This window comes from Equus asinus, chromosome 18 (assembly GCF_041296235.1).
Source record: "Equus asinus isolate D_3611 breed Donkey chromosome 18, EquAss-T2T_v2, whole genome shotgun sequence".
Taxonomy (NCBI): domain Eukaryota; kingdom Metazoa; phylum Chordata; class Mammalia; order Perissodactyla; family Equidae; genus Equus; species Equus asinus.
Window position 1 is genome coordinate 29903729 of NC_091807.1, and position 16059 is coordinate 29919787.

General features: G+C 35.0%; 1 protein-coding gene across 37 annotated transcripts in view; it reads right to left on the reverse strand.

The window, feature by feature from the left end:
- SYNJ1 (synaptojanin 1) overlaps positions 1 to 16059 on the reverse strand; it is an 87757-nt gene that overhangs the window by 43672 nt on the left and 28026 nt on the right. For 33 of the 37 annotated variants that reach the window (XM_014827588.3, XM_014827586.3, XM_070488786.1 and 30 more), the window contains exons 5-11: positions 15151 to 15376; positions 14312 to 14395; positions 7918 to 7979; positions 6814 to 6910; positions 5201 to 5370; positions 4111 to 4192; positions 1729 to 1881 (exon numbers count right to left, since the gene is read on the reverse strand). In XM_014827588.3, the coding sequence (XP_014683074.3) occupies positions 1729 to 1881; positions 4111 to 4192; positions 5201 to 5370; positions 6814 to 6910; positions 7918 to 7979; positions 14312 to 14395; positions 15151 to 15376 (874 nt within the window). The remainder of the gene's footprint in view (positions 1 to 1728; positions 1882 to 4110; positions 4193 to 5200; positions 5371 to 6813; positions 6911 to 7917; positions 7980 to 14311; positions 14396 to 15150; positions 15377 to 16059) is intronic. The other 4 variants (XM_070488777.1, XM_070488779.1, XM_070488775.1 and 1 more) reach the window with 1 other exon arrangement.

Here is a 16059-nt window from a genome sequence, read left to right on the forward strand (position 1 = left end):
AATAAATATTACATGTAAACTACAGTTAGCATATTTTAGGTCTTTTTATTGCCCACTTAAATATATATAATAAGAATAATAAACTTATGCCAATTCCTACAGTGGAGAGTTGATTACAACTTTTAATGAACATATATTTTACTTAGGCATGTTAGTTACCATAAAGATTTATTTTGATCTTACAGATTTAGATGACTGTTGAAAAAAAACCAAACAACTCTCACCTTTTGAAAAAAACTTTAGTTTGCAACATGCACTTTTTATCCCTTAAAGAAATAACAGTAATTTGAGGCTTAAAATATTTCCTCCTGCATGATACCATACACAAATGACATTATTTAAAAAGACACTCACCATTCACATTATCAGGCAATTAATCAAAAGGAACCCAGAGAAAGGAAAAGAAAGAGCAGTTCAGACGTTAGATTTTAGTTCAATTCAGACTAGCATATTTAATATATAAAATTTCCCATCTATCTGTTAGAGATAAAAGAGACTAAAAATATATGTAAGCTCTGTACATATATTGTCTTACTCACTGCAGAAATGAAAAAGCAGAGGAACATAAAACGATATTTTAAGCAATAGTTCTAAGAGAATCAGGTTTTAACAGCAAGAATTATGTTCTCCATTTAACAGGAATAAATGAAAGTTTAACAATTTCAGGTTTTCAAATATAGGGAACATTTAAGAACTAAATATTTGTAAGTCTCAGTACACATTATTTTTATGAGTCGAACAGAGGGACTCTCCAGGGAAGGCCGTCACCTCTGGACAGAGGCATGGCATTTTATGAGGCAGAAAAGGAGGAAGATTTGGAAATTAAAAGAAGACAGTGATGAGGAATGCTCTTTAAAGAATTTCAGTTGCTATCCTGAAGAGGCTGAATGAGAACTATAAAAGTGCTAAATGTTCTTGTTTCTATTCCTAATGTAATTTGAGGAATTGTAGACATTTAAAAAATTCAACTGAGGCCAAGAGCCTTAAAAAGCCAATATTTAAGTGTATAAAATAATGAAAAAAATCTCAAGTATGCTTCTGAAGTCTCTCAATAAGGGCCAAATACTAGAGTGGAAAGTAGTCTGTAGATAATAGCAGCAATTAAAAGGTAATGAGGCATAGAATCATAATTAAGCCCATCTCTCACACTTCTTTTGCACATTTTGATAGCCTCCTTTTCAAGGAAAGGTAAGTAAAATTATAAAAACTTAACAATCAAGCCCTAATAGTGTTGGGTTCATAGTAGGTGTTGCATAAATTGTTCACTGATTTATTCATTCATCCAGCATTAGTCACACATCTATTAAACAGGAGGCACTGTGTCAAGTGCTAGGGACACAAACCAAATGAGATAGGACCCTTTACTAGGAGGATTATGGTTAAAAAAACATCATATTTATAATCAAAATAAACAACATAAAAAAATAAAACAGATATGCAAGGGAAAAATTACACACAAAAAATGTACGCAACATACATATAGGCCTAATGGATAACCACTAAATGACGAAGTACGTCGTACTCTCACATCTAGGAAATAACTTTCTTTCATTCCATCATCAATAGCACTATAGAGGGTGTGTTAAAGCGAATATAAAAGCATGATAAGACAGAGATCAAAAACAGATACCTAAAAAAACCCGTTAATTAAAAAAGAGACCATTTAAAAGCTTTATTAAGAGAGGAAAAAGAGGATCCTTTATAATGCTGTGCTAGATCGAGATTTACCTTAGCCTTTCCTTCAAGAGCTCCAGTCCCTGCATATATCTTACTGATTGAATCACCATTTACAGACCACATTGACCGAAAAACCTCTTGAAAGCGAGTCACCAACTGAGGCTTTTCAGCTAAGCCAAGAGCTTCCAACTGTTTAGTAAGCATCTAAAACAGCAAAAGAGAAACCTGTATAAATCTATCAGTACATTAATTGTGCTGTGACTTTTTAAGAACTACCAGAATCAAATTAAAAATTTCTAGTTATAGGACTATGTGGAATTGGATTCTGAAAACACAAGTTTACTAGGCTGTTATTTCCCACCATTTCAATTTTTAAAGTAAATATCCATCCATGAAACTTACAAATAACTTAACATTCCCTTGTTGTAATAAGAACTTCTTTCTGGTTAAATGACAAAATTAATCTTACTGAAACGTCTCTATAAATCAGACTAGTTTACCTGTTCAGCTAAAAGAACTAATTGTTCAACAACATGTATTAGAGCAACGAAATATATTTACCAAGTTTATCTAAACATATACAGAAATAATTAAGTTTCTTTAATTTTTGGATTTGGTCCTATAAGTTGGGGTAATTAAGGTCAAAAGTTTAGAGAAAAGGAGAGCTGCTCTTGAACTGTCACAAAAATAAGTCATATCTCTGAATAAAGTCATGACAGCTTTTTTATGTCATGGATCTTTGGGCCACCACAATACCTTCATCGTAGATAACAACGAAAGTGTTTAGAAAAGTTATTGGTCTTTACTCTGAACAAATTTTAGCCTTGAAATCTGGCAAAGTCAAAGCAACATACAATTCTTAGTCTATTTCTCTTATTTGGAATCCAGCCATATTCTATGCCTTGCATTTTTACTGAACTCCCTCCCATTTGTGTTTTGCCTTAACTTATCTATAAATATGGAGATTATCCATAATTACAGAGGGATCAAAAAACAAAATAACATAAAAAACCCTAAACTGGCTTTGCTTGCCTAGGGACTTACACCAAAGCTGTTCTTTGTTGGCATGGAGAACAAAACAAAATAAGCCCCCAGGATCCCCTTTATCATTTATATGCCTGTCTCTTCAAGGAATTGGGGAAAACTGGTCTTTACTACTAGTTTGGTTTTGCCTACTTTACTAGTAAATTTTGTAACCAGTCAACCAACTGCTATACTCGGGAGTATTCTCACACCTAACTACCAAAAGCAGATAGGCAGCTAAGTTACATTCTGAAAACTAACACTTGTTTTACCTTTCATAAAGACTTTCAAGTATTTCAATAAGCTTACCCTCAGAATCTAAGCAAATGTATTTAGTTACTTAGAAACAGAACTCAAAACAAACAGGAGCCACAGGATAAACTCCATCCAAATGCCAACTGCCTGCTTTCACTTTTCTTGTCTCTGTCATATTTTCCAAATCTATTATGATAAACCTCAATAACAGACTTCAAAAAAGGCAAAACAGTAAACTTGAAAAATACATTTCTGCAGCAGAGAATTCTACATTCTGTACTTTCACTTTTGAGACTGAAAGAACTTCGGCTGCAGAGTAACTAATTAACCAATATTGTGACCAAATATGAGATCATTAATTAGAGGAGATAAGAACATGTTATTTCCTATTCCTGTTTTTTTTTTCTTTTTAGTATTAGAGAACTATGCTAAGTTCCTATGGAACTAAATGAAGACCCACCATAGCCTTAGGACCCTAACTGTTGCATAATAGGAAAGCCAGAAAGCTCAGCATTGCTACAGTTTGTCACATAGTTGAGATAATATTAGACCAAATTTGATGGATAAGTGGTAAAGAAAAAAACTTTTAAACAAAGACTGAGTTAGAGAAGTTGAATCTCATTTACTTTCATTCTCATTGACAACGGCATTCTCTTCTGATCCTGTCTTATGTAGCTACTGATTTGAAAATGCCATATAAAGTGCAGTGGGTAACAGACCGTCAGAAACATAATCCTACAGGACTGTGCATGTGAAAATAGACCCCCCAATTCCAAAAAGACATTTAAAAGACAACACAGAGAATGAAGGCCAAATATATACAAAAACATATACTTATTTTCTTCCAAAAGACAGGCAAAGGAAGCAATTATTGGGATAGTATAAATAAGTTTTTTTAAGGGAAGGTTAAGGAACAATAGAGTGAAATATATAGATAGCTACCTAAAGAGACTATTCAGAACAGATAAAGGAAACATTTAAATGAAAATAGATTTTGGCAGGAAAAAAAAAAAAGACTAGAAGAGAAGTACAAAATACCCTTAATGAAGTATAACTTCATTTTGTGGAAAGTAACTGAGAAACATAAACATTACAAAAGCACTGAAAGAGGCAGCGGATGCAAGTCATACCCACACATTTTAATTTATTTTTTACCTCTAAGCCAAGGAATGCCTGCACACTATTTGTTCTGTCGAGACAATCCAAGCAGTTTGTTCGGACTGTACCACTCTGGCATCTGTAACAAATTCAGTAAAGTTAAACAGCTGGTTAGAAACAAAAATAACAAAGCTAAAATAAACAGAGAAAAGTTAAGGTGATTAAAATGTAGCAGCCACTTTCTACCCTCAACTTTTTATTATTACAAATTTCAAACATACAAAAAAGATGAAAGAATTTTACAGTGAATACATATCCACCATCTCAATTCTGCAATTATTAACATTTGTCATATAGTCTTTACCAGGTATCTATCTATTCATCCACACTCACTATTTTTAATTAGGCCAGTAGTTAGGAACTAAACATACATAATCAAATATTTGTGAAATGAATTTTAAAAACTTAAGATCTGTTATCTCTACTGCTGTCCTATAAAATTTCTATGGCACTGATACTAAATATTGTACAAATTGAAAAAATTAACAACTTGAGCTTTGTTCACTAAAGTTTACCTTAACCTACTCTGAACTTAAATCTTCAATATTTACTTTCCTCTTGTATTTCTATGCAAAAACTGAAGATTTAAATTATCCTAAAGCAGACGATAACCAATGTCTTTTACTTCCATCTGCATTTAAGTCTTTACTTAGGTCAAGAAATATTAAAGCATTAGTTTTAAGAGAGAAGTGGCATAGCCTCGGAGACAACAGCATGAGGTCTGGAGCCAGATGGATGTTAGCCCTACATTTGCCAGTTATGTGACTTGGGGCAGATTATAGCCTATGCCTCAATTTCCTCAAATGTGAATTGGGATAACAATAGACACTATCCCTACGATTGTTGTTATTGATACACGTAGAGACTAAGTACACTGCCCGGCCCACAGGACATGCCCAACAACATAAGCTAGTATTATTACTTGTTGAATTCTAAAGAAAGAAAACAAACCCATAATCAAGTATAATAAAGGAAGATATTTTCTTTATTTACAAACTTCAATTTTAGAAAATTTAAGAGTTCAATGTGATGAATAATTTTTAAGTTATAGCAAAGTTTCAATTTAAAGACACAGAAACAGTCAAACCTTTGAACTTCACTTCCATCGAAATAGAAAAATCCATAATCTAGAAACTTTTGGACTTGAGGTTTAAGAACACTATGTAATTTTTCTGCCTTTCCTCCTTTAACCATTTGATGATAGTCAAAATTCACCATCTGGATATCAGCAGCATGTTCAGAAGCTTTCAAATGACTCTGAAAGGAAAAAGGCAAATATTCACCTAAGTGTTAACTAAATATGATCTTATCAATATAATGTTATAAATGGAACTTTACATTTTATTATTTTTTTAAAGATTGGCACCTGAGCTAACATCTGTTGCCAATCTTCTTTTTTCTTCTTCTTCTCCTCCCCAAAGCGCCCCCAGTACATAGTTGTATATTCTAGTTGTGAGTGTCTCTGGTTGTGCTGTGTGAGATGCCACCACAGCACAACCTGATGAGTGGTGCCATGTCTGCACCCAGGATCTAAATCAGTGAAACCCCGGGCTGCCAAAGTGCAGTGCACAACTTAACCACTTGCCTATGGGGCCGGCCCCAGAACCTCACATTTTAAATTAAAACCTCGCATGGCCCCTTGAAATCTACTAATCTCACAAAGCTTTCATCGACACTGGTAGTCAAATGGAAAATTATTTGCTGATATCTAATGGCATCCTCTTCCTAAAACTCATATATTATCCCTGAGAGATTAAGTGACATAATTAATATGAGGCAACTTAAATAACATTCATCATTTCCAATCATCAGCATTTCATTTTTTACAACACAAATTTAATAACTGCTTACATATGCTATAGAATCTCAAAATAAATTAACTTCTTTTTAAGGCAAAGCTTATCAAAGATTGAAAAACTCATTTTTTACACTTCCATTCAATACATACAAATGTTTTAAAAGTTTACCATAAAAAACCATTCTCTGAAGTATAATCTATTTATTAACAATATTTATTTCACAAAATTAAAAGAAAATACCCAAATAATTAAGTTACTTCTGGACTTAGAGTAAACTTTAGAAAATGTTTTCTAATTATTTTGTTTGTTTCTAATTATTTTGCTTATAATCTTACGTAACACCATGATTTATATTAATTCATTATTGATTCAATAAGCGTTTATTAAGAATATTTTTTTTTAGAAGTCAGACATGTCTTTGGATTCTTTTTTTACTTGAAATTCTTAAATTTTCTCTCATCAATACAAGAGGGTACAATCCAGACTTGCAGGTATACAAATGCATTATTCACCATTTCATAAGACTAAAACAATGACTGTGGTTTCTAGGAAAGAGGCAAAGCAATAAAGAGATGAAGGAGGAAACTGTCTGGTATTTTTCTACCAGTGACAAATGAACATTTTTTGGGGAGAAGGGTATTCTTCTGCTTCTCCACAACATAAATAAGCACATTTTACAAAACAGTCAACTGCCATGAAAGCTTTCTATAATCCCAATTTCAGCAACATTATCCTAAATTATTTCCTAATAGCCCCAAAGAGTTAATGGTTCCAAGTACCCAACCTTTTGCTAGGAAGTCATTTACTTCCTGGAAGAATTTGATTATTGTGTTACATTATTTTTTTAATACCATTCTAGGTGTCCATGGGCCAGAACAGAAAAAAAAGTGATCATACTTACCTGGAAAGCCTTACTTAGCATATGTTCACCCTCCTTAGAGCCAAGCAAATTTACTATTATTTGTTTACCATATAAATTCTTAAGTGTTCTAAAATGCCTAGTAAAGAAAGAAAGGAAATAAGCATATGTCAAATTATAAGCCAAAATTACTTTTCAATAAGCAGGAATCCCCTATTAAATAGAACCTATGTGGCAGTATTTTAAACTCAGAATTCGTAAAATTGGATGCAAATTCATTCCGTATGGTCTCGAAACTCTGAATACATGAAAACTCAGTTAATGCAGTTTCCTCTCTAACTTACCAATGCTAAGACTCCCAGCTATGCTGGAGCTGCTGCAGTCACCCAGCTCCCTCTCTGCTCTGTGAGGCTGGTGCTAGACAAGCACAGAGAACACGAGCCACCCACTTGGCTGGGAAGGCAACTGTACCTCATGAGGACATGAGGACATCACACACTCCGTGAACATTCAGAGAGACCTCCTTAAGAGCTCTAGCCTTAAGAAAAATAGCCCCCAAATATGAGCCATTTTTCTCTCCAGCTTCTAGCCATTTCAGAGGCTATGGCACAATGCCATCTAAAGGAAAAATAACACGAGCCACAGATATTATTTTAAATTTTCTAGAAGGTACATTTAAAAAAAGTGAAAACAGATGAAATTCATTTACATATATTTTATTTAACCCACTGCAGTTAAAATATCATTTTAACATGTAATCAATATATAAAATAAATATTAATAAGATTTTGCTTTTTTTGTACTAAGTCTTTGAAATTCCGTGTGTATTTTACACTTACAGCACACCTCAATTTAGACTAGTCAATTTCAAGTGCTGAAGGGCTATACGTGGCTCATGGCAACCATACTGGACAGCGCACCCAGAGCAGTAGTTTTAAGGCCAAGAGATCAAGACCTACACACCTATTGCTATCATCCCTAGAAATCGTAACACTAGCATCACTGTCTTCCAGTTAAATTAGGAATCAGAAAAAATTTTACTTAGAGCCAAAAAAGCTGAAATGAATCAGCAAATACAATTATAACTAGTCCCACTGCTTAACAGTATGAAAACTTACAGCATTATGTAAAAATAATCAGTCTTACCTATCAAAAGCAGGTGCATTGGCTTCAAATCCCCTTGACATACGGACACGATGAGATCCCACCTAGGACAAGAAAAATATGTTTAATCACACCAAAAGACAACATATAGAAGAAATATCATTGTTTATAATATGCAATAATTCATTTGCTGAATACACAGCAGTAAGTCGAATAGCTGATTTTCATTCATGATATTCTTTTAAAAGAAACAAGTTCTAGGGGTTTCCCTTCCCCTTTATTTTTCAAAAGGCAATCTCGAAAAAAAAAGAAATAGAAGTTACACCATTATGAAATACTTGTAAGCTAACAGGAATTTTATTTATGAAAGATATTTTTAAGAGTGCTTTCATATAAATTATCTTGTTTTAAGCTCAAAGTATGTGCTCTCTGTAAGTTAACAGATATTACTGCCATTTGGGCAAAAAAAAAACTGAAATACAGACAAATGAAATAACTTGTCTTCTTAGGTCAACATTAATTCCAAAAAAGATTCTCATGATCTAAATTCCTAGTCTTCCAAGCTGCCTACAAGTGCAACGTCTCTATATATTTTTCTATGTTTCTCTATGCTGAACATCCTATTCACTTCTCCCTTACCTAAAGATCCAACAAATTAAAAATACTGTTCCTGGAAAAACAGACTTTCCAAGTCGATCTTCCAGTCACGTAACGATAGTTAGGGAACATTTTGCAAAATAAGAACATTTGGGTTAAGAGAATTAAACAAGATGGAAAACACCTGCCTATAGTGTTCTGTTATAGTTTTTCTTTTCTCTTAGAGGAAAGTGGCAGAAAGATCAGACAGAATTGAGAAAGCTACAACAGATGCCAAGAAGAAATATAAAGGTGAAACCAGATTATTTCCCTGAATTTCACTTTTAAACATTTCCCTTGAGACTTTGAGATGAAAGATCCCCAGAATTCTTCTTGCTAATCTGTGAACAAAGTGACTTCGAAGGGGACATGGGAGGAGGGTTACCAAATCAGTCATGCAGTTCGACAAATAAACCAGACGATAAACTCTAATATGCTCATCCAATTCCAAAACTGACTTAACAGTATTATCAGTCATTAAGCAGTCTCCCCTCTATCCTGATAAGTGACACAATCTAATAACTGTCCAGATAACCAGCGGATTCTCTCTTTAAGGTTTTTTTCTTTTTAATAAGAAATTGACGGGGCCAGCCCAGTGCCATAGCAGTTAAATTTGTGGGCTCCACTTCAGCGGCCCAGGATTCGCCAGTTTGGATCCCAGGCACAGACCTATGCACTGCTCATCAAGACATGCTGTGGCAGGCGCCCCACATATAAAACACAGGAAGATGGGTACAGATGTTAGATCAGGGTGCATCTTCCTCACCAAAAAAAAAAAAAGAAAGAAAGAAATTGATTAGCCTAATGTCACATCTATATTCAATTTCATTTTATACTACTTAATAGTGTTTATAAAATTTTAAAATTTGCAAGATGGGTGTTCCAGGACTTTAAGCATTTTAGACTAAAGAAAACTGAGCAGAAGTCGATACTTTTTATTTGGAGTAATCTCAGGTAATTTCCTATAACTGTATAAAAGTCCAAGACTTAGCATTTTCTTTATTGATTAACATTTACCTTGCACAGTACTGCCAGCTATCAAGAAGGTGAAAAAACACAAGTTCACACGTTTTTCAGGTAATGGCTGTGGTTGTTCCCCATTGCTATGCTCCTTAACACATATACACAACCAGCTACATATGCTAACTCTTACAGCAATACATTGGTTAGGACTAGGTCTTATTACTCAATGTTAAAGAAAAAAATTCTATAATAAAAGAGCGGTCAACTGTGATAAAAGCAGCACTCCAGAAAGTCTTAAGGCTTTAGATAATCACAGATTTATCCAATTTCAAATAAGGTAACATCAAAGATATTTTTTAAAAACCATTTAATTGGGTGGTATGAAGCATCATTTTTCATCAATATTGCTTCATGTTCACATATTTCTAAAACTTCAATTCAACCAAAAATCGAGTGTGCAAGGCTATACTAGGCATAGATCTCATGATGCTTACTACCATCTTTTAAGACCAATATAAGCTATAATATAATGTCAAAGTAATACTATAAAGTATAAATGCTAACTAACTTCAGGGAAAGGAAATCATAAGGAAAATGCGTGAGTTGCCTGCACTTAAAATATCATTCTTACCTGTGTAGCACCTTATGACAACTCTTATAATGCCTCAAACTACTTCATATTGATATTTACCTTTTCCATAAAAGGCCTGACTCCCCAACAGATTGTAAGCTCTCTCTAAAGGATCACTAGCGTCTCTGCATGCCTCACAGTATATAAGACTATACACCTAGCATAGAATAATAGACACCAGAAGAACTTAAGTATTTAATAAAGAGATCAGTGTGGAGGAGTGACTGAATCCACTCAATGAGATCTGAGGTGGCTAGTGAAGGACAACAAACCTTCTTTTTTGGAACAGTGGATTCCTGTTAAAAAATCACAAGGCATGAAATTGGACAGGTAGAAGAAGCCAGATCATGAAATGGGTGCCTAGATCTAATGAGCATAATACATCAAAAGTGAGAAGAACTGCCAGGGAGCTAGGAGGGGACCAGTTAGAAAACGGAGAATATTCCAGGCAAGAAGGAATTATGAAGACCTTAACTGGGATGACAGCAGTGGTACTACAAAGAAAGGGAAAGTCCCAATGGCTAGGAGAACACTGGGGCTAAGTGTCACAGGGCTACTTGTAGCTACAGTAGTTCAGGACTGGCTACTGGAGCAGACGGCGCTGGAAACACCTCATGGTCACTAGGGTAGGATCTGGTACAACAGAAATTCTCAAATTTTAGTAGTAGGGAACTTGGTTAAAAAGGCAGATTCCTGGCCCCGTTCCAAGAGATTCTATTTCAGCCTATGAGAAGTTAAGGCCATGAATCTGCAGGCTAAAATCACTTCGGATGATTCCTTTAAAATCTTTTAATTTGAAAACCTCAGAGGATGGGGCCGGCTCCGTGGCCCAGTGGTTAAGTTCGTGCGCTCTGCTGCGGTGGCCCAGGGTTCGGATCCTGGGTGCAGACATGGCACCGCTCGTGAGGCCACATTGAGGCGGCGTCCCACATCCCACAACTAGAAGGACCTGCAACTAGGATATACAACTGTGTACGGGGCGGGGGGAGTGGGGGTAGGGGAGATAAATCAGGAAGAAAAAAAAAAAGGACTGGCAACAGTTGTTAGCCCAGGTGCCCATCTTTAAAAAGAAAAAGAAAAGAAAAGAAAACCTCAGAGGAATAATCATGGAGGATAAGAGGCAAGTCAAGGGACAACTATCTAAAGATTCTCTGTCCATGACTTCTGAAATGGGACATCTCACTAGGCAACACTAACTTCAAGGATTCCCTATAATAAATTTCAGTCCCAAGACTACACACAACACCTAACACCATTTCCAACCACTCTAAGTCAAAAGCCCCTGTTTGTCTTCTATGGGAAAATTAATTTTTGGACTTGGTATTTTTATTTTTAAAAATCACTATCTATTTTTTCAGTTTTTTTAAATCAATTAAATATTTTCATTCCTCTATCACCTACTCTTTTAGAATGATGGAGAAAATGTTTTGCTGTAAAAGACTCATGAAACTAATCCACTCCTGTTCAAAGGCTGTTTTTAAAAACTACTAAGGTACCAGTTTGTTTCCTGTATCTATGAGTCTGTTTTTCAGATTCCACATACAAGTGAAATCATACAGTATTTGTCTTTCTCTGTCTGATTTACTTCAATTAGCATAATTCCCTCAAGGTCCATCCATGTTGTCATAAATAGCAAGATGTCATTCTTTTTATGGTTGAGTAATATTTCATTTTATGTATGTCTGTGTGTTTTTCTTTATGTGTATGTGTGGATTCTTTATCCATTAATCTATCGATAGATACTTAGGTTGCTTCCATATCTTGGCTATTGCAAATAATGCTACAATCAACATAGGGGTGCACATATCTCTTCGAATTAGTTTTCCTTTTCTTCAGATAAATACCCAGAAGTAGAATTGCTGGGTCGTATGGTAGTTTTATTTTTAATTTTTTAAGGAACATCCATACTGTTTTCCATAGTGGCTGCACCAGTTTACATTTTCATCAACAGTGTACGAGGGTTCCCTCTTTTCCACATCCTCACCAACACTTATTTTTTGTCTTTTTGCTAGTAGTGACTCTGACAGGCGTGAGGTAGACAGGTGGGGGTAGGGGGTGGGCAGGCAAAGTAGGTGAAGGAGATTAAGAGGTACACACTTGCAGTTATAAAGTCAGTCATGGGGATGTACTGTAGAGCATAGGGAATACAGCAAGTAATATTGTAATAACTTTGTAAATTGACAGATGGTGACTAGACTTATTGTGATGAATATTTCATAATGTATATAAATATCAAATCACTATGATATACACCTGAAACTACTAGAATATTGTATGCCAATTGTACTTCAATTAAAAAAACTACTTACCTAAATTGAGAAGTGCTGAGTCAATGCTCAACCCAACCCAACAATACGTCAGTTCAGTGACAATTTAGCAGAACTGTTGGACTGTCTCAATGTCTTGAAAATTACTATCTCTACCATGGTTTCAAAATCTGTAGTTTTCAGCCCATAAGCATATGACGTTAGCCAGCCAGACTATCTGCGTGGGCAGGTCACACAATGCAGAAGGAAGTGGGAAGGAAGTCCTACCCAGGAGGACCCCTCAATAAAACTACTCAGGATCCAATCTTACCGAATAATCAAACACTGTAATTCTGAACCTCTTAACAAAATAACCCAGAAAGCAGTATAACAGAGGGCCCATAAACAAGGTACCAGAATCTCTTACACTAGCTTGTCTCTAAAGCAAAAGGATTCACCTTGCATCAAAACAGGGCTTTAGGAATGTTCTTAAAGCAAATATTCCAAACGCCGCTTCTCTGACCATGAAAGCTTAGGAGAAGTTGAGTAGGGTTGGGATTCCTTCCCAAGAGAGATGTGGGGAGAGAGAAGTCTATTTTAAGTTACCCCTACGTGCCAAAAAGAAAACCTAAACAAGCCAAAATAATAGACAAGAACTCAAGAATTTTACCAAGCAGTATAAGTGTTAATCCTTGTTAATTCCTGGCCTGTCTTAAACTGCAATATTGAAAAGATTCAAGTGATCTGTAATTTTCCTTCACAATAAAAACCATCCTAAAATGTATCAGAAATCCAGCTGTGAACTAAAAGGAGGCAAGAATTTTTTGTCCATTTTCTCTATACTGTATAGGTTGAGGCATAAAATTTACTAGACAAAATATACTAGAAGCCTAAAATGAAAATAACTTACACTTTTAGGGACTAAATATTTTTCAATAAAAATAAAATGCAAAATCATACGATTATGGGCAAGCTAATATTATGACCTTACATTGAAAAAACATATTTTAATGATCAGATATTTATATCAAGAAAGTTTAAAAAAAAAGATCAGAAAGCAAGTCAGAGGACATAGTAAAGATGACAGGGCACTACAAATTACAAAGTAAAATTTCAGGAGCAGATATATTATTGACAACAACAGTAGCTAACCCTTACACAGTGCTGGCTGTGTGTGCCAGACGCTATTCTCAGTACTTTCCATTTCATCCTTACAACAACCCTATGAAGTAGGAACTACTAATATTATTACTCCCACTTTACAGATAGGAAAACTGAGACACAAAGAGGTTAAATCACTTGCCCAAGATCACACAGCTAGCAGTAGTAGAGTAAGGATGCTAACTGAGAAGTCTCGTTTCAGACGTTTTTTTTTTCACTGAGGAAGATTTGCCCTGAGCTAACATTTGTTGCCCATCTTCCTCTTTTTGCTTGAGAAAGAGTCACCCTATGCTAACATCTGTGCCAATCTTCCTCTAGTTTGTATGTGGATCACCACCACAGCATGGCCACCAACGAGTGGTATAGGTCTGTGCCTGGGAATGGAACCTGGGCCACCAAAGTAGAGAGCACCGAACTAAACCACTAGGCCACGGGGCCAGCTCCAGAAGCTTTTTTTTAACTACTATATTCTTCTGCCTAAAGAGATTAAATTGCTATATACAAAGATACTGAGATAGTAAATATGGAAACACTTTGAAAATCAATGCACTATAAAAACATCAAAATTTTAATATTAAATACAGCAGCTGAATTTCTATAGATATTTGAAAGAATATTAAAGGAAAAATAGCTAAGACAATTCTAGCAACTCTGTACTTAGACACTCATTTGTGAATCCAGGTAATATTAAATTGAATGACAGAACTATTCAATAAACTAATGAACTATCCTGAAAGCTTAGAAAATATGGAAAATATTCCAGAGAAAAAAACAAAACAAAACAATGTCCAACACATACCTGCAATCCCGGTTGCTCCCAGAACAATGGGACAGACCCCCGGATTTGTATGAAGGAAGACACAGAGTCATCTAAGTACACAACCTACAGAGAAAAGCAATATGTAAAATATTTCCACAAAGTCGGTACCTTTGCATTAGAAGGCAAAGTTACTAACATCTGTTGCACACTAGTTATATCTTCTGACCCATCTCTTACATACAAAGTGTCCTACAAAATATTCAAAATAGGCTACTAAATAAGTTTGATTTTTTCAATTAGTGATACTTCTCTATATATTAACCAAGAAAATAGTAAAAATATATTGTATAAGAATCACAACTTTTAAAAAGGAATTCCTTTTACATCTCAATATTTTACACACATACTTTTATATTTCATTTAATTTTTTCTTTAGCTTTCTCTGTTTTTTGAAAACTAATTTGAAGAACTGAGTTGGGCTGGGGATATGGCCTGAATTTACAATTATATAGTTTCATAGCCAAAAACATCATAGCTTTTCATTTTAGATGGTACATATATTCACCTTTAAGAGTTGGGTTTGATTTAATTTCACAGAAAAACTCTTTTCTTAAGTTGTCTAGAACTATAATTGAGGATTTTTAAATTCAATACCAAAACATAGAGCACTGACAATGCCATGCTAATAAGTAAACTCTTGTTACCTACTTGAAGAGCCATACCTAAGTAAGTTTGTTTTAGGAAAGTTTTTCTTAAGGCCAATAAATAGCCAAGAACAACCATAAAATGACATTACAAATGTCAAGTGAGTTCTGAATCAAATATAAATCTGTTATTCTATCATTTATACAAACTAAGCAAAACAAAACACTCTATACCTGTTCTGTTTCTACAAAATTAGCGACGTGACCATCATCATTTGTTCCCCGGACGTTAAACCTGGTCCCAGCTCGTTCACAGCTTAGTCTGGAAATGAGGCAAGCCTTTGCCTGTTTATGAGCAGCATAAATTGTTCTGATTTCTACTCCCCCACACATGAGGCGTAATAACCAGTCATCACAATTCACACCATAGTGCTTGAGATGCAGGTGCAAAGACTGATTCCTAGCAGAAAAAGAAAGAACTGCATTAGCTTCTTGAGCAGTAGGTAACACAGCGCAAGTTAAAACAGTGCTCCTGGAACATTAATTTTAACGCTATTAAATTAAACAGCACCAAAAATAAATCAATTCATTTACAGTTACTATGCGAGGAATCAGAAGATAGGGCTACAAATGAGATCTCTAGGTACGTGATCCATAGTCCATAGAACAGAAGCATATCTCTTATGTTTTTAGTATCTGCGCCCCATTTCTGTTGCCTTTTATATAAGGTAATTACAACCTAACTTTTCCAAAAAGGATTTCATACAAACATCCCCACCCCACTTTATAAAGCTCTACTTTTTAGGCTTGACTTTTATAAGGCTTTATTTTAATTAATTTAAATAGTCAGATGGCCTAGCAGCTACTGTATTAATGCAAGCCTAGAGTTTTCCATTGCTCCAAATACTTTTAGCATTCTAGGTAACAGACGGTGCTTGGTTTCCAAACTTTTTCAGGGCGAAAGGTTTTATTCAAACAACCAAGCAGAAGCCTGATGATTACAAAACAGATAGAAGCAGAGTCACTGTGGCTAAAGCAGGGACAGGGGTTGGAGTCCTGCCATGTTGGCCATCTTCTGACCCTGCTGACGGCCTCCTGAGGAGCTTCTACTAGAACCTTAGTCCTCCAAAGAACACATGTGAA